Here is a 24,708-nt window from a genome sequence, read left to right as displayed (position 1 = left end):
GTGAGCCGGCTCATTTGGCTACCAAACGGCTCTTCGTTCAAAATGCTTAAAAAATCGACCTAGAACAATTTTTTTTAAATGCGAAACTACGTTTTTTCACGCACTGCAAACATCCGCGTGGACCAGATTGATGCGCTCTACCCACTATGTATTGCTTCTGTAGTGAGGATTCATCCTCTGTAGATAATTATTGTCTCTTATCTGCAGAAAAACTTTGCCTTGAGCTCATAAAGTAGTAGTAGTAGGATGCAAATCAGGGAGCCAACTGAATGGCCTTCACCGATGCGATTCGCTCCCCGAAAAAAGATCCGTTCATTCGCGAACGACTCATCATTACCACGTAGGAGGAACCAGAGCTGCGTCTTTAGGATATGCTTCTGATGAAGCTGGACCAATAATAAAAACAGAACAAAGAATTGTCTCAGTTTTATTAGACTAGAGCGGAAATACATTACAATATGCCCCCACCAGTACCAATGTATTTAAGGTCTACATTGTAGTTGGTGTTACACTTGCATGGCTTTGTGTTTACTAGCTTATATAAATAACGTTAGCATATTTTAGCTAGCTATAAGACGGAGGAGGTAGCGCTGCTATAACCAAAACGAGCATTCTCCCCGGAAGTGGGTGGTGCATGCAAATAGTTTTATGCTAACGTTAGTTAGTTAGCTATATAGTAGCAGCAACAGCTGGTTGCTAGTTGATTTTCTTGCCAAGCAAATTGAAAACTGGCCATTACGATACCGGTAATGGTTCGATATGACAAACCGCAACATTCTGGGTAACATTAGCTAGCTAGCTCGGGAACGTTAAACAAAACGTTTTGAAGGGCTTAGTTTTGGTGTTTCCTGTGCCCTATGATCTAAATCAGATTTGCTGTCTGGATATAGGTAAGCGACTGATTGCACTCATGTTTTTCTTTACATTTCGAAATATTTGTAAACTAACTTGACTGACGTTAGCTAGCCTGCAACCTAATGCACGATTTGCATTTTATTTCTAAGGTCCTAACTAACTATCTAGTTGGTTATGTGTCGTCCAACTAACGTAATCAGATAGCTAGCGTTAGTTAGCTACAGTAGCTGCTATCAACACGCATGTTTTCACTGGCAAACAGGCTAGGTAACGTTAGTAGTTTATCTATGTACTTTAACAATACTCACTTAGCTAAATAGTTAGCTGGCTAACTGAGCTAGTTAGCTACCTAGCTTCGAATCAAATACAAATATCACACATGTGCCGGATACAACGCATGTAGACTTAACCGTGAAACGCTTGCCTTGAGCATTCCCTAACGGTGCTAGCAGTAAAGTTAGTTAAAGCAAAGACACTAGTTACAATAGGCAACTAAGTTAGTTGGCCAGATCACAAACTATACTGTGCCTAGTTATAGCTAGCTAATCTGTTTATCACAACAGAAGTATAACTGTCAATCAGCTGGCTAAACCCGAAAGCGAAATCAAATGCTCGCAAAATGGACATTCCATGATGTGGTGCTATGAAGCTACATGTCCAACGCTGTCTCACACACATTCGTATTATATTATACATCAGTGTCAGTACACTGTATAAATTGTAAACATGGCAAACACGCCATTCATACAGCTACCTATCCATACAAGTAATAGTTTTTGGACAGCTAGTTATTATACACGGAACGGTTTTTAGACTGGCCAAAAACCCTTGTGTTGATGGCTAGCTGCATGAATTGCGTGTTAAAATCAAATTGTATTGATCACATGCAGATGTTCTTGCGGGTGTAGCGAAATGCTTGTGGATGAATGTGCTGTTTGATTTTTATGAGACAACATGCGAACAATATTTTTCTGCTAAAGGGTTTGAAGGCTTCTTGTTGGGCTCAATGCATACTACTAACTAGTCTCTCAAGCTTTTGCATTCATGTCAGCAGTTTAAGGCAGATTACTTGACCGAGAATAGTGTTCCTTGACCATACATTTGAGTATGCCAATATGGTTTGCAAACTTTGAGGAATGGCAGCATCCATATCCCATTTGACACTGCAAACCTGGAAAAATGTGTGTATCTTCTATCCATGCAAAAGACTGGGCTGCATCGCTAGAGCCTACTCTGGCCTAAGACTACTAGCTAAGTTGTCATTCCACTCCTAACCCAGTGCTGGCACCAGATTTGGAAAGGAGTGTTAGGAGTGGGTTTAGGCTTAGTCAATGGCATACTTCCCATCAGCTGTTAAACCAATGGCTTGGCTGGAGTAAGGTTTTTGCATGTCCAGATTTAATGAGGTTGTTGGTCAACAACATCCTGAGTCTGTCAGCTGCTGGTCCTTCTCATTCTGCCGGTGACAGCCCGGAGCATAGAGTTAGAGTTTCTCCAGGATAGGACACACAGCCTATTTATTTTGTCACCCCACACACAATTTTAACTTTTCCCGTCTGTCTCCCCGTTACTCTTTACTTTTCCTTCACGCATCTCGGACACTATCCTTTCCTCCACTCTCCCTCCATCCTCACCTGTTTCCTCTGCTCTCCCTCATTTATTTGTCCCATCTTTTCTTCTCCTCTACCCACTCTCACCCTCCTTCCTCCTCTCCCCTTTCCTTCACTCACCATTTCCTTCACTCACCCTATCTCTTCTGCTCTCCCTCTGCTCTGCTCTACCAACTCTAACATTCTCTCATCCCTCTGCCTCTCCCCTCCACTCTCCCTCTTTTCTCCACTTCTCTGCATCTACCCCTCTTTCACCTCCTTCCTGTGTCTTTGTGTGCTCGGGGCAAGGGGCTGAAGGAGGATGGCGGTGTGGATCCAGGCCCAGCAGTTGCAGGGGGATGCGCTGCACCAGATGCAGTCTCTCTACGGACAGCACTTCCCCATAGAGGTGCGTCACTACCTGGCCCAGTGGATCGAGGGGCAGCTCTGGTGAGTTTACACCACTTTTCTCATGGCTTTTATCCCTTTTCCCCTCTTTTATTTATCCAGGTTAGTCTTTTTGATCATATTGATGGCTGCAGTCCTAATGCGTGTCTTAATATAGGCTTCAGTTTTTTTATTTTTTTTAATACAAATTGTGGACAAATCATGCACCACCCTCAAATAGGTGCTTAAATGTCCCACACACAGGTATTTTACTTGAGACTTGAATTTGCATTGGCCTTGCTTTAACAAGGGCATGATATGCACTGCTCATGCAGAGTATCATTTTTCATTTGACAAGCTTCAACTGAATGACGCTTTGACTTAGCCACAAAACAGTTGTTGCAAAGTGCACTGACTGAGAAAAGGGTGAAATATGTATTGCATGCGGGTGTGTGCACAAGAGCGGTAGCAATGGCATTTGTTAGTTATTTTTTTGCTTATTCTCTGTAGTCTTGAGTGGGTCTTGATAGTTTTAGTTCACTTCCGAACAGTGGATAATTTAAGGTTAAACATTAGTGTGTGTGTGACTGTACAAGAAAAGGAGTCTGTCTTGTTTGCACATTTGATTGTTCATAATGTAAAAAAAAAAAAATGTCTCTTAGGGACCTGGAAACCCAGAGAATTTTAGGCTAAATGTATGTGCGTGTTTCTAAGGAATTTAGTCTAATTTGACAGGGACAGTAGCACATTTATCATTTAAGCTTTCACATCAATGTGTATGTGCTGGAAATGGCTATGGAGCTAGTTTATATCTGTAGTACTTGTGTGCACGTGAGAAAACAATGTTGTGCGAAATGCACAGAAGGTTACACAGGACAAAAGAGAGCCTGTGTACTACATTTAGAGAGCTGGAGATAAAGGCATGGATAATGAGTATATAAACCCATGTCCCACAACTTAGTACTTTTGATGTTGTCTGTTTGACCCCTGACCTGGGCAACCCAGGGATTCTGTGGAGCTGGAGAACCCCCAGGATGAGCTGAAGGCCAAGCGTCTGCTGGACAGCCTGGTGCAGGAGCTGCAGAGGAAGGCCGAGCACCAAGTGGGGGAGGACGGCTTCTTGCTCAAGATCAAACTGGGACACTACGCCAGCCAGCTCAAGGTAAGAGACCAAAGGGGCCAGAGTGTGCACCCCAAGTAGTAGCGGATGTCTGGTGTAACGCAGCTTGAATTACATGTCTTCTGGTTCTCCAGCACAGGAGACGATGCCTAACCCCCCGTCTCTGTTTTTAGGTTGATGCACCATTGAGCAGGTTCCATAGAAATGTCTGTCTGTAGTTATAACACTCTACCTTTATGGGAGAGACACCTACACTCGTTTGTGTTCATTAACCTCTCTGGGATATTTGGGACGGTAGCGTCCCACCCCACCAACAGCCAGTGAAAGTGCAGGGCGCCAAATTCAAAACAACAAAAATCTCATAATTAAAATTCCTCAAGCATAAAAGTATTTTACACCATTTAGAGAGACAATTCTCGTTAATCCAGCCACAGTGCCTGATTTCAAAAAGGCTTTACAGTGAAAGCACCACAAACGATTGTTAGGTCACCACCAAGTCACAGAAAAACACAGCCACTTTTACAGCCAAAGAGAGGAGTCACAAAAAGCACTAACCTTTGATCTTCATCAGATGACACTCATGACTTCATGTTACACAATACATGTTTTGTTCAATAAAGTGCATATTTATTTCCAAAAATCTCATTTTACATTGGCGTGTTATGTTCAGTAGTTCCAAAACATGCGGTGATTTTGCAGAGAGCCACATCAATTCACAGAAATACTCATAATAAACCTTGATAAAAGATACAACTATTATACATGGAACTTTAGACTAACTTCTCCTTAATGCAACCGCTGTGTCAGATTTTTTTTTTTTTACTTACGGAAAAAGCACACCATGCAATAATCTACAAGCACGGCGCTCAAAGCCCAAACCAGCCAAAGAGATATCCGCCATGTTATGTAGTCAACATTAGTCAGAAATAGCATTATAAATATTCACTTACCTTTGATCTTCATCAGAATGCACTCCCAGGAATCCCAGTTCCACAATAAATGTTTGATAAAGTTAATAATTTATGTCCAAATACCTTCCTTTGTTAGGGCGTTTGGTGAACAAATCCAAACGCGCGTGCAAGTCCAGCTGAAAGGTCGGGCGAAAAGTCCAAAAAGTTCCGTTACAGTCCGTAGAAACATGTCAAACTAAGTATAGAATCAATCTTTAGGATGTTTTTAACATAAATCTTCAATAATATTTCAACCGGAGAAATCTTTTCTGTAGAAAAGCAATGGAACGCGAGCTAACTCTCACATGACCGCGCGTCACGAGCTCAAAGCATTCTGCCAGACCTCTGACTCATTCCCCTCTCATTCGGACCCACTTCACAGTAGAAGCCTCAAACAAAGTTCTAAAGCCTTGACATCTAGTGGAAGCCTCAGGAAGTGCAACATGACCAATATCCCACTGTATCTTCAATAGGGAATGAGATGGAAATACAACCAACATCAGATTTCCCACTTCCCGGTTGGATTTTTTTCTCAGTTTTTCACCTGCCATATGAGTTCTGTTATACTCAGACATCATTCAAACAGTTTTAGAAACTTCAGTGTTTTCTATCCAAATATGCATATTCTAGCTTTTATGGCTGAGTAGCAGGCAGTTTACTCTGGGCACCGTATTCATCCAAGCTACTCAATACGGCCCCCCCAGTCACCAAGACGTTAAGGGACGCAGCGTTGCTGCACTGAAAGATGAAAACAAGCTTCTCTAAATGGGCAGGTCTGGGTTTTCTTCCGTTTGGTGCCTAATTATGGCCCAGCACTGTTACAGCAGAGGTGGCAAATCCGGCGTTGGCTCACACTGCCATTTTGGCACCTTGAAATGAAGCAGAAGATTAGGAAAATTCCAAAGGCGTTTCTCTGTAGCACTCTCTAACTTCACAACGTGGTATGAAATTGTCACTGCTTCAAGGGTCAAGTGGCAGTGTTACAAACGCCTGCCGTCAACACTGATGTTAACCCACAAAACCCATTTCAGTTGATTGATCTGATTGAGTTAGCCTTGTTAGAGTATGTATGCAGTATGTTCTCACTCCCCTGGTGGTGCAGGGCTCCGTATTGGAACAGCAGCCAATGCTACTGGGGTGGCGTCGTGACTGCAGTGGCCGTGTCCACTTCGTCATAGTGCAGCTGTTTCTTCATGTGTATGTGTGGGAGATTCTCAATTAGACAAGTCTGCCCTTTTTGACTCCTCCGTCCTCCTCTCCTCTGGAAACCGATAAGTGGTCGAGAAGGGTGTCAATTCGGTAGTAGGCGAACGGAGGAGTTTGCTCCCTTTCTCAATTACCTCCTTTAGCGAAGGATACTGAAGTGCATCCTCGGCGTATCCTCTGTGGAAGAGTATTGAAATCTTGCGGCTGTGCGCCTTTTTTGTGTCTGCAGCTGTTTCTGTGTGTACACGTGTGTGTGTTTGTATGACAAATGCATCCTTTCCTTCCTCAGAGCACGTATGACCGCTGTCCTCTTGAGCTGGTGCGCTGCATCAAGCACATCCTTCACTCGGAGCAGAGGCTGGTGCAGGAGGCCAACAACGTGAGACTTACGCACACACAGAGTTTATAGAGCTGGAATGACTCCCTATTCTACAAGACAGCAAATCATATCAATTGTACAAAATGCTTTGTTCTATGATGTCGCTCTCTGTTGAACGGGCCTCTGGCGGCCTTGACTATACTTCATCCTGCTGGAGCTCTGTCATCCAATTGGACTGCTCTCTCCCCATTGGCAGGCCGTCGGGAGTGGCGGCGGGGGTGGGACCATGGACAGCCTGTCCCAGAGGCACCAGCAGATCAACCAGACGTTTGAGGAGCTGCGCGTGTCCACGCAGGAGACTGAGAACGAGCTGCGCAAGCTGCAGCACAACCAGGAGTATTTCATCATCCAGTACCAGGAGAACCTGCGCATCCAGGGTGAGACGCTGACTGCCTATATTACAGCAGCGCTTCTCAATGCATTCCTGGAGGGATTAACCCACTTGGGCACACTGTAGCAAAACGTTTCGCAACCAAAACAAGCATTTCTTGTTGGACAAGTTCAGGTAGTTCCTCCCCATTTCACTCTGTTTTCTTCCATGTTGTGCCTAATGAATACGACCCAGATTCAACTAATCGGCCGCGCCTCAGGGCCTTGATGAGCTGAATCATGTTAGAGTGGATCAACCCTGTTAGTGGTTAGAGTAAAAGCCTGCATACTCCGTATAGTAGCTCTCCAGGTGGGTGTATGTAACGGGGAAATTAGATGTATTTACCCATGCCGCCGCCACCTCCACTTCTCCCTCTCCTTCAACCTCCTTCCTCATCTTCTTCCTCCATTCATCCCCCCTCTCCCTCCACTCTGTAGCCCAGTTGAGCAGTCTGTCAGCTGTGCCGGCAGAAGAGCGAACCCAGAGAGAGACCAGCCTGCAGGCCAAGAGAGCCACCGTGGAGGCTTGGCTCACCAGGGAGGCCAACACACTGCAGAAATACAGACTGGTACGCTACTGAACACACACACACGCAGAAACAGACTGGCAGATATAAAGTGCATACACAAGCAACACATGCAATACTACTAGATTGGGGCCAGAAGCATAAACATTTCTTCCAATTAAGGGAATTGGGGAATTAACTGATTTGTAAATGTTATGTTTATTTCGTTACTACAAATAAGCTGACCTGGTACAGATGTTAGTAAACCATGAAATTTATTAGGCTACAGATGAAATAAGTTCTGATGGGGCCTCCCGAGTTGCACAGTGCTAAAGACAGACCCGGGTTCGATCCTGGGCTGTATCACAACCGGCCATGATCGGGAGTACCATAGGACGGCAGGCAATTTGGCCCAGCATTGTCCGGGTTAGTGGAGGGTTTGGCTGGGGGGGGGCTTTACTTGGCTCATCGCGCTCTAGCTATTCCATGTGGCGGGCTGGACGCCTGCAGACTGACCTCGGTCGTTAGTTGAACGGTTTTTCCTCTGACAGATTGGTGCGACTGGCTCCCAGGTTAAGCGGGGTTTGGCGGGTGATGTTTCGGAGGACGTATTGATCGAAATTGGGGAGAAAAGGGTGGTAAAATACAAAAAATAAGTTCTAATGAACTACACAGGGTGGTGGAAGTGCATGGTTATGAGCTTGATGCTCCTTTCCAATAAATATGTAGGGTCTTATTCTGGTGACATGATGATCGATGCTTGGCTGCCATTAGACAAGTAAACTCTTCTTGCTCTTATCCATAATAATGTCATCATGTAGACTAGCCTACCCACACTGTATCTGTCAGCTGTTGGCTAGAGTGCACATGCCAAGGCCAGAGTAGGCACATTTGCTATTTAATGCAACAGTTCTTGTGACAAAACTATCGTTAGATTTGGAAATGCGCAGGAAACATGTTGAACTTCAGATATTTATTCGGTACCTGAAAATATAAGCGATAAAGTACATTTTGTGTGTACTTGAGCTGACTGTTTTTTAATCCACAAAAAAAACATGCCACTGGTGGGAACATGCACATATTTTCTTTAAGCAGATTCTAGAATATTCGCATGAAAATCTGTTGCCAATTGGATGGAAACCAAGCTTGCGTGTGTCTCCATTTGTGTGTGTTCGATTTAAATTTTATTTTCAATTATTATTGTTATTCTTTTTTTTGTGTGTGTTTAGGACCTGGCGGAGAAGCACCAGAAGACTCTGAGCCAGCTGAGGAAGCAGCAGACGCTGATCCTGGATGAGGAGCTGATCCAGTGGAAGAGACGTCAGCAGCTGGCCGGCAACGGGGGACCCACCGAGGGGGGACTGGATGTCTTGCAGTCCTGGTGAGTCCCACCACACACACACGCACTCCTAGCTGTCCATTGCTGGCGACGCTCCTCTTGGGTTGCGGGGAAGGGGTACTTTAGCGCTCCTGGCGCTGGTGTGCCACTTAGTCTCTCTCTAGCCACTCTCCTTTACAAATTGAACACAAACCGCTTTCCCATCCCTCACTCTGATTCTGTTTTTGTGTGTGTGCGCGCATCTCTGCTTATGTGTATGTGTGTGTTTTCTTGGGGGGCTTGTTCTTGTTTCCCTCTCCAGGTGTGAAAAGCTAGCGGACCTGATCTGGCAGAACCGGCAGCAGATCCGGCGGGCCGAACACCTGACCCAGCAGCTACCTCTGCCTGGCCCAATGGAGGAGCTGCTCACCAAGCTCAACTCTGACATCACCGACATCATCTCCGCTCTCGTCACCAGGTAGGGGTGGGTGTGTGGGGGAGGCATGTGGCGTTTGTTTTCCAGGTTATCCACAATAATGCAAAGAGTACAGGTTTGTTAATGTGCTGATCATGATGTGAGCTTGTATGTGCTTCTGTACTAGTTTGCAGAACTGCATGCTCAGGGCAGTATAGCCTGATTAGTTCTGTGTGTTTGTATTTAATCATTTGCCTCCAATTCCAGTCTAATGGAACTAATTTTTGATTATTTAAGAAAATACAAAGTGTTGGTCCAGATTCTCTATATACTGAACAAAAATATTAACGCAACATGCAAAAATTCTCAAAGATTTTACTGAGTTACAGTCCATATAAGGAAATCAGTCGATCGGGATAACTACATTAATTTCAAATCTATGTCGGGGAATATAGATATGAATTTGTTGGTCACATATACCTTAAAAAAAAGGTCTGGACGTGGATAGGGTTGCAAAGGGTCAGGAACTTTCCATGGGAAGTTAAGCCCTTGAATTTGGGGGATTTTGCTTAAAAATACTAGCTTATAACAGTGAACCTTTTTTTGTGGGATACAAATTAGGCAATTCTAGGTTTTGTGGCATATTTTGGTTAAACTATCCCCAATTCAATGGAATTGCAACCCTCTGCATGCACAGTGCATTCTTCCATCACATGTACAGCTGATTCTCAAGTTCTTCCACACTAATGATATGCTATTGAGCCCACACTACAACACTGTCTGAGCCAAGGACTACATGCTTTCTGGTAAGTTTTGATTACAATACTGGGTGGGGTGAATATATTTTATATGACATTATTTTTTGTTTACTAGTAAATAGTAGCCTACAGCAAAGTGTTTAAAGTAATTTCTAACTTGTTAACCATTTCTGCTAGTTAGTTTTTTTGCAATCATGTGGGTTTTATCTTGCTTGAGCCTGTTGAGTGTTAATTCACCTGTTTCCATACATTTTTCATTTTACAACATTTATCTTACAATGGAGTTGTTTAATCTAACTGCTTAACTATTTATCTGTACATGGAATTGTATTTTTTATTTTATTTTTACAATTGTTTTTCTAATCTTTACAGGATAATGCCACGGGCACTATCTGATGGGTGGAGTCATTTCACCGTAGCTAATGTAGAAGGAAAAGCTGTGTACATTTGCAAATACTGTGCCAAATCATATGTGAAGAATGCAACAAAGATGCAGAATCATCAAATCAAATCAAATCCAATTTTATTTGTCACATACACATGGTTAGCAGATGTTAATGCGAGTGTAGCGAAATGCTTGTGCTTCTAGTTCCGACAATGCAGTAATAACCAACAAGTAATCTAACAATTCCAAAACGACTGTCTTATACACAGTGTAAGGGGATAAAGAATATGTACATAAGGATATATGAATGAGTGATGGTACAGAGCAGCATAGGCAAGATACAGTAGCTGATATCGAGTACAGTATATACATATGAGATGAGTATGTAAACAAAGTGGCATAGTTAAAGTGGCTAGTGATACATGTATTACATAACGATGCAGTCGATGATATAGAGTACAGTATATACGTATGCATATGAGATGAATAATGTAGGGTAAGTAACATTATATAAGGTAGCATTGTTTAAAGTGGCTAGTGATATATTTACAATTCCCATTATTAAAGTGGCTGGAGTTGAGTCAGTGTCAGTGTGTTGGCAGCAGCCACTCAATGTTAGTGGTGGCTGTTTAACAGTCTGATGGCCTTGAGATAGAAGCTGTTTTTCAGTCTCTCGGTCCCAGCTTTGATGCACCTGTACTGACCTCGCCTTCTGGATGATAGCGGGGTGAACAGGCAGTGGCTCGGGTGGTTGATGTCCTTGATGATCTTTATGGCCTTCCTGTAACATCGGGTGGTGTAGGTGTCCTGGAGGGCAGGTAGTTTGCCCCCGGTGATGCGTTGTGCAGACCTCACTACCCTCTGGAGAGCCTTACGGTTGAGGGCGGAACAGTTGCCGTACCAGGCGGTGATACAGCCCGCCAGGATGCTCTCGATTGTGCATCTGTAGAAGTTTGTGAGTGCTTTTGGTGACAAGCCAAATTTCTTCAGCCTCCTGAGGTTGAAGAGGCGCTGCTGCGCCTTCCTCACGATGCTGTCTGTGTGAGTGGACCAATTCAGTTTGTCTGTGATGTGTATGCCGAGGAACTTAAAACTTGCTACCCTCTCCACTACTGTTCCATCGATGTGGATGGGGGTGTTCCCTCTGCTGTTTCCTGAAGTCCACAATCATCTCCTTAGTTTTGTTGACGTTGAGTGTGAGGTTATTTTCCTGACACCACACTCCGAGGGCCCTCACCTCCTCTCTGTAGGCCGTCTCGTCGTTGTTGGTAATCAAGCCTACCACTGTTGTGTCGTCCGCAAACTTGATGATTGAGTTGGAGGCGTGCGTGGCCACGCAGTCGTGGGTGAACAGGGAGTACAGGAGAGGGCTCAGAACGCACCCTTGTGGGGCCCCAGTGTTGAGGATCAGCGGGGAGGAGATGTTGTTGCCTACCCTCACCACCTGGGGGCGGCCCGTCAGGAAGTCCAGTACCCAGTTGCACAGGGCGGGGTCGAGACCCAGGGTCTCGAGCTTGGAGGGTACTATGGTGTTGAATGCCGAGCTGTAGTCGATGAACAGCATTCTCACATAGGTATTCCTCTTGTCCAGATGGGTTAGGGCAGTGTGCAGTGTGGTTAAGATTGCATCGTCTGTGGACCTATTTGGGCGGTAAGCAAATTGGAGTGGGTCTAGGGTGTCAGGTAGGGTGGAGGTGATATGGTCCTTGACTAGTCTCTCAAAGCACTTCATGATGACGGAAGTGAGTGCTACGGGGCGGTAGTCGTTTAGCTCAGTTACCTTAGCTTTCTTGGGAACAGGAACAATGGTGGCCCTCTTGAAGCATGTGGGAACAGCAGACTGGTATAGGGATTGATTGAATATGTCCGTAAACACACCGGACAGCTGGTCTGCGCATGCTCTGAGGGCGCGGCTGGGGATGCCATCTGGGCCTGCAGCCTTGCGAGGGTTAACACGTTTAAATGTCTTACTCACCTCGGCTGCAGTGAAGGAGAGACCGCATTTTTCGTTGCAGGCCGTGTCAGTGGCACTGTATTGTCCTCAAAGCGGGCAAAAAGTTATTTAGTCTGCCTGGGAGCAAGACATCCTGGTCCGTGACTGGGCTGGATTTCTTCCTGTAGTCCGTGATTGACTGTAGACCCTGCCACATGCCTCTTGTGTCTGAGCCGTTGAATTGAGATTCTACTTTGTCTCTGTACTGACGCTTAGCTTGTTTGATAGCCTTGCGGAGGGAATAGCTGCACTGTTTGTATTTGGTCATGTTACCAGACACCTTGCCCTGATTAAAAGCAGTGGTTCGCGCTTTCAGTTTCACGCGAATGCTGCCATCAATCCACGATTTCTGGTTAGGGAATGTTTTAATCGTTGCTATGGGAACGACATCTTCAACGCACGTTCTAATGAACTCGCACACCGAATCAGCGTAGTCGTCTATTGTTATCTGACGCAATACGAAACATATCCCAGTCCACGTGATGGAAGCAGTCTTGGAGTGTGGAGTCAGCTTGGTCGGACCAGCGTTGGACAGACCTCAGCGTGGGAGCCTCTTGTTTTAGTTTCTGTCTGTAGGCAGGGATCAACAAAATGGAGTCGTGGTCAGCTTTTCCGAAAGGGGGGCGGGGCAGGTCCTTATATGCGTCGCGGAAGTTAGAGTAACAATGATCCAAGGTCTTTCCACCCCTGGTTGCGCAATCGATATGCTGATAAAATTTAGGGAGTCTTGTTTTCAGATTAGCCTTGTTAAAATCCCCAGCTACAATGAATGCAGCCTCCGGATAAATGGTTTCCAGTTTGCAAAGAGTTAAATAAAGTTTGTTCAGAGCCATCGATGTGTCTGCTTGGGGGTGATCTATACGGCTGTGATTATAATCGAAGAGAATTCTCTTGGTAGATAATGCGGTCTACATTTGATTGTGAGGAATTCTAAATCAGGTGAACAGAAGGATTTGAGTTCCTGTATGTTTCTTTCATCACACCATGTCATGTTAGCCATAAGGCATACGCCCCCGCCCCTCTTCTTACCAGAAAGATGTTTGTTTCTGTCGGCGCGATGCGTGGAGAAACCCGTTGGCTGCACCGCCTCGGATAGCGTCTCTCCAGTGAGCCATGTTTCAGTGAAGCAAAGAACGTTAGTCTCTGATGTCCCTCTGGAATGCTACCCTTGCTCGGATTTCATCAACCTTGTTGTCAACAGACTGGACATTGGCAAGAAGAATGCTAGGGAGTGGTGCACGGTGTGCCCGTCTCCGGAGTCTGACCAGAAGACCGCCTCGTTTCCCTCTTTTTCTGAGTCGTTTTTGGGTCGCTGCATGGGATCCACTCCGTTGTCCTGGTTGTAAGGCAGAACACAGGATCCGCGTCGCGAAAAACATATTCTTGGTCGTACTGATGGTGAGTTGACGCTGATCTTATATTCAGTAGTTCTTCTCGACTGTATGTAATGAAACCTAAAATGACCTGGGGTACTAATGTAAGAAATAACACGTAAAAAAACAAAAAACTGCATAGTTTCCTAGGAACGCGAAGCGAGGCGGCCATCTCTGTCGGCGCCGGAAGTACATCTGGCCAAGTGCATCAAGTTCCCTCAGCGCTCACAACAAGCAACCTCTGACAAAAGTCCCTCTACTTCTATTCGAGGTGAAAATGATGAATCAGACACCTTATCGATAGCAACAGCTCATGCTGGAATCAGAAGTTATTTTTGACTCAATGGAGGAATGTAGTCGGATGCATACACAGCTCGAGCAAGACATTCAACTGGTTCACCGCTGCTCACAGGCAATGTGTATTGGAAGATATTTCTGAATGTTCTTCGCTCAGCATACACCCCTCCAACCAGAAATGCTTGATCTACTCATTTGCTGGATGCGGAGTTGAACAGAGTTTCGTGAAGGTCAAGCAAATCATAGAAATCAATCATCTCTGATGGGTGGTCGAATGTTTGTGGGCAAGGAATAATTAACTACATCTCCACCCCTCAACCAGTATTATACAAGAGCACAGACACAAGGGACAACATACACACTGGTCTCTACATTGCAGATGAGCTGAAGGCAGTCATCAATTACCTTGAACCACAAGGTATTTGCACTGGTGACAGACAATGCTGCTAACATGAAGGCTGCTTGGTCTAAATTGGAGGAGTCCTACCCTCACATCACGCTCATTGGCTATGCTGCTCATGCATTGAATCTGCTCCTCAAGGATATCATGGCACTGAAAAAAATGGATACACTCTACAAGAGAGCCAAGGAAATGGTTTGGTATGAAGACCAAGGGTGAGTCTCCAAGAATTGGCCATATCAGTCTGCCGATATGGACAGCCGCATCAAGAGGATCCTCCTGGATGATGTATTTTGGGAGAGAGTGGAAAGCAGCCTGAAAATCCTGAAACCTATAGCAGTAGCCATTGCACAGATTGAGGGAGACAATGCCATTCTGTCTGATGTTCAGACTCTGCTTGCAGATGTAAGAGAAGAAATCCGTACTGCCCTGCCCACTCCAAGCAGAGGAAACTGCAGTTCTGAATTGCATCAAAAAGCGTGAAGACTTCTGCCTGCAGCCCATACACGCCGCAGCGTACATGTTAGACCCCAAGTATGCTGGCAAGAGTATCCTGTCTGGTGCAGAGATCAACAAGGCCTATAGTGTCATCACTACCGTATCTCACCACCGTGGCCTGGATGAGGGCAAGGTTCTTGGAGGTCTGCTAAAGTATGCTTCCAAGCAAGGGCTTTGGGATGGAGATGCAATATGGCAGTTGTGCCAACATATCTCATCTGGTGGAAGGGACTTTGTGGATCTGAGGCTCTTTCCCCTGTTGCCTCCACCGTCTTCCAAATCCCACCAACATCAGCCGCCTCAGAGGGCAACTGGTCCTTGTTTGGGAACACACACACCAAAGCACGCAACAGGCTGACCAATATAAGGGTAGAAAAATTGGTGGCCATCCAGGCAAATTTGAGTCTTTTTGCGCCTAACAACGAGCTATCCTCAACAAGGTAGGAAAGTAACTGTGAAGATGAGGCCTCAGAGTCTGATGTTCAAAAATTGGACATTGAGGAAGTCCAGGGAGAAGACATGGAAGCCTGAGAGGAAGACAACCAAAGCTTTAGTTTCTAGACTATCATTTTACAGATGTTTGCTGAAAACGTTATTGGGAGATGCCATGGATCAATCAATATTCCCTTTTGTCCAATGAAATCATCCCATATGACTCATTTGAAGTTCAATTCGTAAGGATTTAATAATTTCCAATTGTCTACTTATGATAAGGTAAAATATTTGTTTCTGTATGGTTAATATATCCAATGCAAAAAACATCTACATTGAATTGGTATTAACCTTGTTGAGGATGGCTATTCAGTCTGTCTACAAACAGGCTTGACAGGAAGCCCAATAGCCATCATCACTGTTACATCCTCAGAAAGCATGAGCTCCTGAGTTTGGAAAATCTTGTGCAATACACCGCCACATGTCTTGTATTCACGATCCTAAATGGCCTGGCTCCCGCTCCACTCAGTATTTTTGTTAAACAGAAAACCCAAACATATGGATCTGCTGCCATAAGGTCTGCGATGAGGGGTGACTAGACTGCAGACACACAACTGCACTATCACACTTTCACAAAATGTATGAATACATGGCTAAAGGTCAATCAGATTTGTGATCCTAATCCCTAGCGGTGTATTGCCGCTTTCCATGTCTGTAGCTTGTGAGGTGTGGAAACACTTTGTTGCTTTTATGAATTTTATTTGGCTGCTTTTTGTTCTATGTCTGTATGATACGTCTTGCTTGTCCTATGTTGCTCTGTCTGTATGCATGCTATGTCTTGCTTGTCCTATGTTGTGCTGCGTGTGCTCACTGCTCAATGATTGTCTATATTGTAATTGTTTTTAATAACCTGCCCAGGGACTGCGGTTGAAAAGTAGCTGGTTGGCTAAAGCTGGCACTTTTACTGAAACGTTGATTAATGTGCACTGTCCCTGTAAAAATAAACTCGATATTAATTTGCTTATATTCCCACGGAAAGTTTCCACCTCACAATTATCCCCAAAATGTGCATCAGAAAACCAGTCAGTATCAGGTGTAACCACCATTCGCCTCGCACTTCTCCTTTGTAATGAGTTGATCCGACTGTTGATTGTGGAATGTTGTCCCACTCCTCTTCAATGGCTGTGCGAAGTTGCTGGATATTGGTGCAAACTGGAACATGCTGTCTTACTGAGCATCCCAAACATGCTCAATGGGTGACATGTCTGAGTATGCAGGCCACTGGGACATTTTCATCTTTCCGGAATTGTGTACAGGTCCTTTCAACATGTTTCATCTGCCCGGTACAGTTGAAACTGAGATTCATCCATGAAGAGCACACTTCTCCAGTGTGTTAGTTGCCATGGAAGTTGAGCATTTGCCCATTGAAGTTGGCTATGATGCCGAACTGCAGTCAGGTCAAGACCATGGGAAGGACGACGAGCACGGAGATGCGCTTCCCCGAGATGGTTTCTGACTGTTTGTGCAGACATTCTTTGGTTGTGCAAACCAACCCAGTTTCCTTAGCTGTGTCAATGGCTGGTGTCAGACGATCCCGCAGGGGAAGAAGCCGGATGTGGAGTTCCTGGGCTGGTATGGTTATACGTGTTCTGCTGTTGTGAGGCTGGTTGGACATACAGCCAAATTCTCTGGTACAGAAATGAACATTAAGTGCTCTGGCAACCGCTCTGGTGGACATTCCTGCAGTCAGCATGCAAATTGCATGACTTCAATCTTGAGACATCTGTGGACGTTGTGTGACAAACTTCTCATTTTTAAAGTGGCCTGTGTAATGATCATGCTGTTTAATTAGCTTCTTGATAAGCCACACCTATCAGGTGGAAGGAGAAATGCTCACTAACATGGATGTAAACACATTTCTGGGGTCTTATTTCAGGTCATGAAACATTGGACCAACGCTTTACATGTTTTATATTTTTGTTCAGTATATGATCATAAGTGTAGCATTTCGCTACACTCGCATTAACATCTGCTAACCATGTGTATGTGACAAATAAAATTTGATTTGATTTGAAGTCATATAATGCCTGATAAGAGCACACAGGAAAACCAACACTTTGTAGTTTCTTAAATTAACACAAAAATAAAGTGCAATATGGGTTTGAAATCTATATGTAAACATGGCTGACATTGCGTAGGCCTATGCTATAAGGTTCTCTTACAAAGAGCGAAATATGCACTTGTGTGACTCATAAAGTTGGCGTGTCTGTAGCACGTACTTCTCATTTCACCCTCCGGGGTAATGTGATGGGCTGTCACTGTTAAGAAGCCCTGGAGGTCCATCCACCTGTAATGAGCACAACACCAGGTGCGTTGGCCAATTCATTGACGACTTCAGCTTGCTTGTAGAGCGGGTACTGCTTGTTTGCTGAAGTCAGTGCAAGAGAGCCAAGTTCGTAACGTGGCACGAGCACTTTCACAAGGTCCTGAAACCCCCTATTCTTCTCAACCACCGAGAATGGGTGCATATCCGTGGCTATAAACATACCTATTTCTCTCTTGATTTTCTTAGGCCCGATCAGAATCTGCTGCGAAGGGCTGCTTGAATGCAGAGGGGAGGTGTAGTTATTTGTTTTGCTCTGGTGCACGGAATACTGGGGTGATGGGCTCTAGTTGCTTTAACGGAATAGCCAGATGACGAGAGATTCTGCTCCGATTTTCCTCGAGGCGTACAACAGTATAGGCAGCCTGTAGGCCTAGTGTGTTAGCTCTATTATATGTATTCATTCAGCTTCAAAGTGCATCCCAAACTGAGATCCCAAAACAGTTTGGTGTGAATCCGTATACCGTTACACCCCTACAATCTGTAGGTCATGTCATTTTATCTTGTACGCAGCCTCTAATCTTTTAAATGCAGTATTTACCCACTTTCTCTCTCTTTTTCTACCCAACCATCTTTCCTCCCTTGCTACATCCATCCCCCCTCCACCTCCCTCAATCCCTCACCTCACCTATCAGTACGTTTATCATCGAGAAGCAGCCCCCCCAGGTGCTGAAGACCCAGACTAAGTTTGCGGCGACTGTGCGCCTACTGGTGGGCGGGAAGCTCAACGTGCACATGAACCCCCCGCAGGTCAAGGCAGTCATCGTCAGCGAGCAGCAGGCCAAGGCCCTTCTCAAGAATGAGAGCACCCGCAAGTGAGAAGCCACACACACACCCTCTGACACGCATACACACTTAGACACACACAGGGCCATAGCCAGGGTCTGAGTTTTGGTGAGGACCGGATGGGGGTGGGGAGAAATGTTTGCCGTTTTAAAGCTTATTTCCTGCAATTTTACACTTTTCCATGACTTATGCCATGTTAATATATCTGAGAGTGACGGAAAAAAGTGCCCTGCATGCCCGGTCTATAATTCAGCCATGATTATTACAGGTGTAGATAGCTAGCTAGACGACCTAGACTAATTTACCAATTACATTTTGTTTGTCTTTTACAGACTGGCTAATTCAGTGACTGTCAGTGATTTTGTTTAGAATCGCGCTGCAATGGATAGCTGCCGTTTTACGGTCTCCTGACCAATAATTTTTTTTGTTGCTCAGATCTTAACTTTTTTTGTACATAATGTTTCCGCCATTGTTTCCTATGACCGAAAAGACCTTCTGGACATCAGAACATCGATCACTAACCTCGATTTGCATCACAGGGGGTTGGATCATAATTTGTCATATGGACACAGAGAGAAACAGATTACAGTGAGTGTACAAAATATTAGGAACACCTGCTTGTTCCTGTACACACTGACTAGGTGAATCCAGGTGAAAGCTGTCATACCTTTGTGGATGTCGCCTGTTAAAAACCACTTCAGTCAGTGTAGACCGGTTAAAGAAGGATTTTCAAGCCTAGAGACATCGTTTGTGCCGTTCAGAGGGTGAATGGGCAAGACAAAAGATTTAAGTGCCTTTGAACGTTGTATGGTAGTAGGTGCCAGTTGCACCAGTTTTAGTGTGTTAAGAACTCAAACGCTGCTGGGTTTTTCACACTCAATGAACCTGATTGTGGAAAATGTATGCTCAGTTTGTTGTGCACCGTATTGCGGTACCGCTAGCAACATTTTAGCAACAGACTTATGGGCTAGCTGTCTAGTCTGTTTTATAAATGTGCAATGAGCATAAAATAGATGCATAAGGAATTGTCAAATCGTTCTCATTCTGAGAAATTAGCATCTTATCCAGGTGGGCCATTTGATTTCAACATCTAAACAAAGTGAACGACCTATCGTTCAAACGGTTGGAGACAGACAGGAGGGTGTATTCATAACAGTTCAACTGTTCTACCTTGTTAGCAAAGCAAATAGATCCAAGGTGGCTGCACTTTAAATATAAAGATTAGCTGCCTACTCACTAGCACTGGGCTTGTGCTTGAGAGATTGTTTGAGACCTGTGTTAACTTTCTATAATGCCCGCTACCAGAGTTGATCATTATTGTTGGATGTGCATTGTACATGGATGGTTCTGGTTAGTTTTTTTTAACAAATAGGGCATATTTATAGACATGAAAGCCAGATCCGTGAATATAACTATTTTGATTAAATGATTAACTTATTTGTGGGTCTTATGGTTGAAGGATCATATTTACTCTAGGTTTAATTTTACAAGCCCTGAATTCATGAATCATTCCTGGATGTTTGAAATGCAGTGTATTGACTGTTTTTTTAAATTATTTGTCCAACAAAAATAGCTAGTGTCTATTTACCACCACTAACCGATGCTGGCACTAAGACCAACCTCAACGAGCTGTATAGGGCCAGAAGCGAACAGGAAAATGCTCTTTCTAGCATGTCACCTGTGCAACTAGAGGATACAAAAGTCCATCGCCTTTATTCATTAGTCAGTGTGGAACTGCTGGACGAATGGCAAGTCATTTTGTTTGGCTTGTTAGTTAGCATTTTGTTTGGCTAGTTAGCTAGCTGGCTATGCGATCATTTGAATGATACATCAATTCAGCACTCCCCCATCCCCCCCACCTGCCCTGGTTGGATGAACAATGTGGACTGCGGTGTGAGGGGTTGAGAAATGCCCGTCTCCATAGGGGACTATTTCTGACTACTGCCGAGGTGTTGTGGTCTTTCTGACGCTTATAGCTACCAAAGCATCACCTCGATGGGTGCTACACTTCAGTAGTGGACTATCCAGCCTAGAGGAGGAGGAGTCAACAAACAAGGTGCCTGATGAAGAGCTACAACCCTGTCTAAGTAACTGATTGATGCTGCTCCCTTTCTGTGCCATCAAAGCTCCTTCCGCTTAAGCTACTGCCAAGCCTTTTTGAATTGCCTTGCTGAACAACAACTTATCATCGGAAGTTGTGGAAGACCATCGCTCAAGACCTGCCAGATCTCTACATTTGTTTTTTGTTTTTACAGCGTCTTTGAGATTCTCTTTGTAATGAAAAGCACTATATAAAATAAATGTATTATTACTCCACACACACAATCGGATACAAAGTTCTCCCTCGCCCTCCATTTGGCAAATCTGACCATAACTCTCTATCCTGATTCCTGCTTACAAGCAAAAACTCAAACAGGAAGTATGGAAGTTGTCCGATTAAGCAGATGCTAAGCTACAGGACTGTTTTGCTAGCACAGACTTTTACATGTTCTGGGATTCATCCGATGGAATTGGCATCATTAAGTAAGTGCATCGACGCCGTTGTCCCCAGAGTGACCTTACGCACATATCCCAACCAGAAGCCAGGGATTACAGGCAACAGCCGCACTGAGCTAAAGGCTAGAGCTGCTGCTTTAAAGGAGTGTGATACTAATCTGGACACTTATAAGAAATCCCGCTACGACCTCCAAGCCATCAAACAGGCAAAGCATCACAACAGGACTAAGATCAAACTCTACTACGCCGGCTCTGATGCTCATCGGATGTAGCAGGGTTTTCAAACTATCATGGATTACGAAGGGAATCCATGAGCTGCCCTGTGATGCGAGCCTACCAGACGAGCTAAATGCTTTCAAAGCTCGCTTCGAGGCAAGCGACACTGAACCATGCATGAGTGCCAGCTGTTCCAAATGACTGATCAGCTACGGAGAGCGTGATGTAAGACTTTTAAACAGGTTAACATTTACAAGGTCGCAGGTCCAAGCCGGTAATCAGGATGCATGCTCTGGAAAGTGTCTTCTGACATTTATAACCTTTCTCTGAACCAGTCTGTATTACCTACATGTTTCAAGCAGACCACCATTGTCCCTATGCCCAACAACGCCATGGTAACCTGTCTACATGACTATCGCCCCGTAGCACTCACATCTGTAGCCATACAATGCTTTGGCTGGTCATGGCTCACATCAAGGCCATCATCCCAGACACCCTGGACCCACTCCAATTTGCATACTTCCTCCACAGATGACACAATCTCTCTTGCACTCCCCACTCCCATCCTGACAAGAGGTACACCTATGTGAAAATACTCATTGACTACAGCTCAATGTTTAACATCTTAGTGCCCTCAACTCATCACTAAGCAAAGGACCCTGGGACTGAACACCTGGCGGGCTGCCCCCAGTAGCTATTTGCTTAGTTAAATAGTTATCTGCATTGACCGTTTTGGAGGTAACTTTTTTGACTCATCGCATATGCTGCTACGGTTTTATCTATCAAATCCAATTTTTTTTTTGTCACGTGCTGAATACTACAGGTGTAGACCTTCCCGTGAAATGCTTACTTACGAGACCTTAACCACTGTATTCGTAGTAATATGTACATGCAGTTTAAGTCGGAAGTTTACATACACCTTAGCCAAATACATTTTAACTCAGTTTTTCACAATTCCTGATATTTAATCCTAATAAAAATTCCCTGTCTTAGGTCAGTTAGGTTCACCACTTTATTTTAAGAATGTGAAATGTCAGAATAATAGTAGATATAATGATTTTATTTCAGCTTTTATTTCTTTCATCACTTTACCAGTGAGTCAGACGTTTACATACACTCAATTAGTATTTGGTAGCATTGCCTCTAAATTGTTTAACTTGGGTCAAACGTTTCGGGTAGCCTTCCACAAGCTTTCCACACTAAGTTGGGTGAATTTTGGCCCATTCCTCCTGACAGAGCTGGTGTAACTGAGTCAAGTTTGTAGGCCTCCTTGCTTGTGCATGCTTTTTCTGTTCTTCCCACAAATGTTCTATAGGATTGAGGTCAGGGCTTTGTGATGGCCACTCCAATACCTTGACTTTGTTGTATTGAAGCCATTTTGCCACAACTTTGGAAGTATGCTTGGGTCATTGTTCATTTGGAAGACCCATTTGCGGCCAAGCTTTAACTTCCCGACTGATGTCTTGAGATGTTGCTTCAATATATCAATAGAATTTTCCTACCTCATGATGCCATCTATTTTGTGAAGTACACCAGTCCCTCCTGCAGAAAAGCACCCCCACAACATGATGCTGCCACTCCGTGCTTCACGGTTGGGATGGTGTTCTTCGGCTTGCAAGCCTCCCCCTTTTTCCTCCTAACATAACGATGGTAATTATGGCCAAACAGTTCTATTTTTGTTTCATCAGACCAGAGGACATTTCTCCAGAAAGTACGATCTTTGTCCCCATGTGCAGTTGCAAACCGTAGCCTGGCTTTTTTTATGGCGGTTTTGGAGCAGTGGCTTCTTCCTTGCTGAGCGGCCTTTCAGGTTATGTCGATATAGGACTCGTTTTACTGTGGAAATAGATACTTTTGTACCCGTTTCCCCCAAAATCTTCATCAAGGTCCTTTGCTGTTCTGGGATTGATTTGCACTTTTTGCACCAAAGTGCGTTCATCTCTAGGAGACACAACGTGTGTCCTTCCTGAGTGGTATGATGGCTGCGTGGTCCCATGGTGTTTATACCTGCATACTATTGTTTGTACAGATGAACGTGGTACCTTCAGGCGTTTGGAAATTGCTCCCAAGGATGAACCAGACCTGTGGAGGTCTACAATTTTTAATTTTTTATCCTGAGGTCTTGCCTGATATCTTTTGATTTTCCCATGATGTCAAGCAAAGAGGCACTGAGTTTGAAGGTAGGCCTTGAAATACATCCTGACTGACTTGTCAAAACTATAGTTTGTTAACAAGAAATGTGTGGAGTGGTTAAAAAACGAGTTTTAATGACTCCAACCTAAGTGTATGTAAACTTCCGACTTCAACTGTATCTGCCTCAGTTACCTTGTACCTCTGCACATCAACTCGGTACTGGTACCCGTGTGTATATAGCCACGTTCTACTTTGTGTATTAATTATTACTTTTGTTATTGTGTTATTACATTTCTATTATTTCTCTCTTTTCTTTCTTTCTTTCTGCATGGTCAGGAAGGGCCTGGAGGAAACCGGTACAAAAGTATCTAAGCATTTCACTGTTAGTCTACACCTGTTGTTTACGAATGTGACGTAGAAGATTTGATATATAATGAGGAAAACTGCTAATGCGCAACTAAGTTTCGAAATTGCACCTTGTATATTCAAACTTTCAGCAGTAAGTTAAAGCCCTGATTGACTTCCTAAAAAAAAAAGTTTGTTTTTTTAAAACTGAGGTCCAGACCACTTGTCACACACACACACACACACACACACACACACAATGTGAAACTTCTACCAGGTCCAATTCTAGGGCCACTACTGTCACCCGCAACCAAAAGTTGACAAATATACACATTTGTACATGTACACACACACGCACAACAGTTTGACAGATTTATGTCTCTTGTCTGTGTTGCAGTGACAGCAGTGGAGAAATTCTCAACAACAACTGTGTGATGGAATACCACCGGACCACAGGAACCCTGAGTGCTCACTTCAGGAACATGGTGAGTTAGGATAAATAAGCAACCAACGCACAGGAACCCTGAGTGCTCACTTCAGGAACATGGTGAGTGAGGATAAATAAGCAACCAACGCACAGTTTTTTATTTTTATGTCAAACATGTACAGGTGTATTAACCCTTTACACCGTTGGGAATTGGCCAGAAGAAATATGAAAAGCACATGCATAAGCTTGGTAGCAATTGAAAGGGAACAATTTTGAGATTACGGGAGCATTATTAGACCAAGTTGAGGATACAACGGATCACCTGACACAAGACTGAGTCCACCAAACATTACAGAGTTGATCTTATGTGCATTTTACATTTACTCTACTTTTTGCTGCATTTGTTGATAACGAAATCTGAAAATACATTCAGTAACATGATAAGAATATTCCTGTAAAATGTGGGGTAGGTGCAACATAAGACAAAAGAAAAATGACGACAAGAGCTCCCCTATGTGCTGTTGAGGAACTAGAGCAAGCACACTTGTAGTTTTGTTTGGAACACAGCCCTGCATCACACAATTACTGTTTACAGTGTATCCAAAAACGGGCCATTTTATAAATCGCGATCTAAGGTGGGCATCATTTGAAAGCTTGTTTTATTGCCAACATGATCAGCTAAGTTTCTAAAA

The 24,708-nt window shown here is 44.2% G+C and overlaps 1 protein-coding gene across 6 annotated transcripts in view; it reads left to right on the top strand.

Annotated features, from left to right (window-relative positions):
• The first annotated feature begins 415 nt into the window (after positions 1–415).
• LOC112223777 (signal transducer and activator of transcription 5B) overlaps positions 416–24,708 on the top strand; it is a 37,103-nt gene continuing 12,810 nt past the window's right edge. For 3 of the 6 annotated variants that reach the window (XR_006079775.1, XR_006079776.1, XM_042305268.1), the window contains exons 1-10: positions 419–890; positions 2,754–2,894; positions 3,837–3,993; positions 6,397–6,486; positions 6,683–6,863; positions 7,294–7,424; positions 8,591–8,742; positions 9,002–9,157; positions 18,249–18,428; positions 23,987–24,074. Coding sequence is in view for 4 of the 6 variants with exons in the window: in XM_042305268.1 (XP_042161202.1) it covers positions 2,767–2,894; positions 3,837–3,993; positions 6,397–6,486; positions 6,683–6,863; positions 7,294–7,424; positions 8,591–8,742; positions 9,002–9,157; positions 18,249–18,428; positions 23,987–24,074 (1,263 nt within the window). In the remaining 2 variants the exon portion in view is untranslated. Of the gene's footprint in view, positions 891–2,753; positions 2,895–3,836; positions 3,994–6,396; positions 6,487–6,682; positions 6,864–7,293; positions 7,425–8,590; positions 8,743–9,001; positions 9,158–18,248; positions 18,429–23,986; positions 24,075–24,708 lie in introns of all 6 variants that reach the window. The other 3 variants (XM_042305269.1, XM_042305267.1, XM_042305266.1) reach the window with 3 other exon arrangements.

The sequence above is a fragment of the Oncorhynchus tshawytscha genome, linkage group LG24, assembly GCF_018296145.1.
Source record: "Oncorhynchus tshawytscha isolate Ot180627B linkage group LG24, Otsh_v2.0, whole genome shotgun sequence".
NCBI classification, from domain to species: Eukaryota; Metazoa; Chordata; class Actinopteri; order Salmoniformes; family Salmonidae; genus Oncorhynchus; species Oncorhynchus tshawytscha.
The sequence above is the reverse complement of the archived record's forward strand: the minus strand, read 5'-3'. Positions and strand labels throughout refer to the sequence as shown.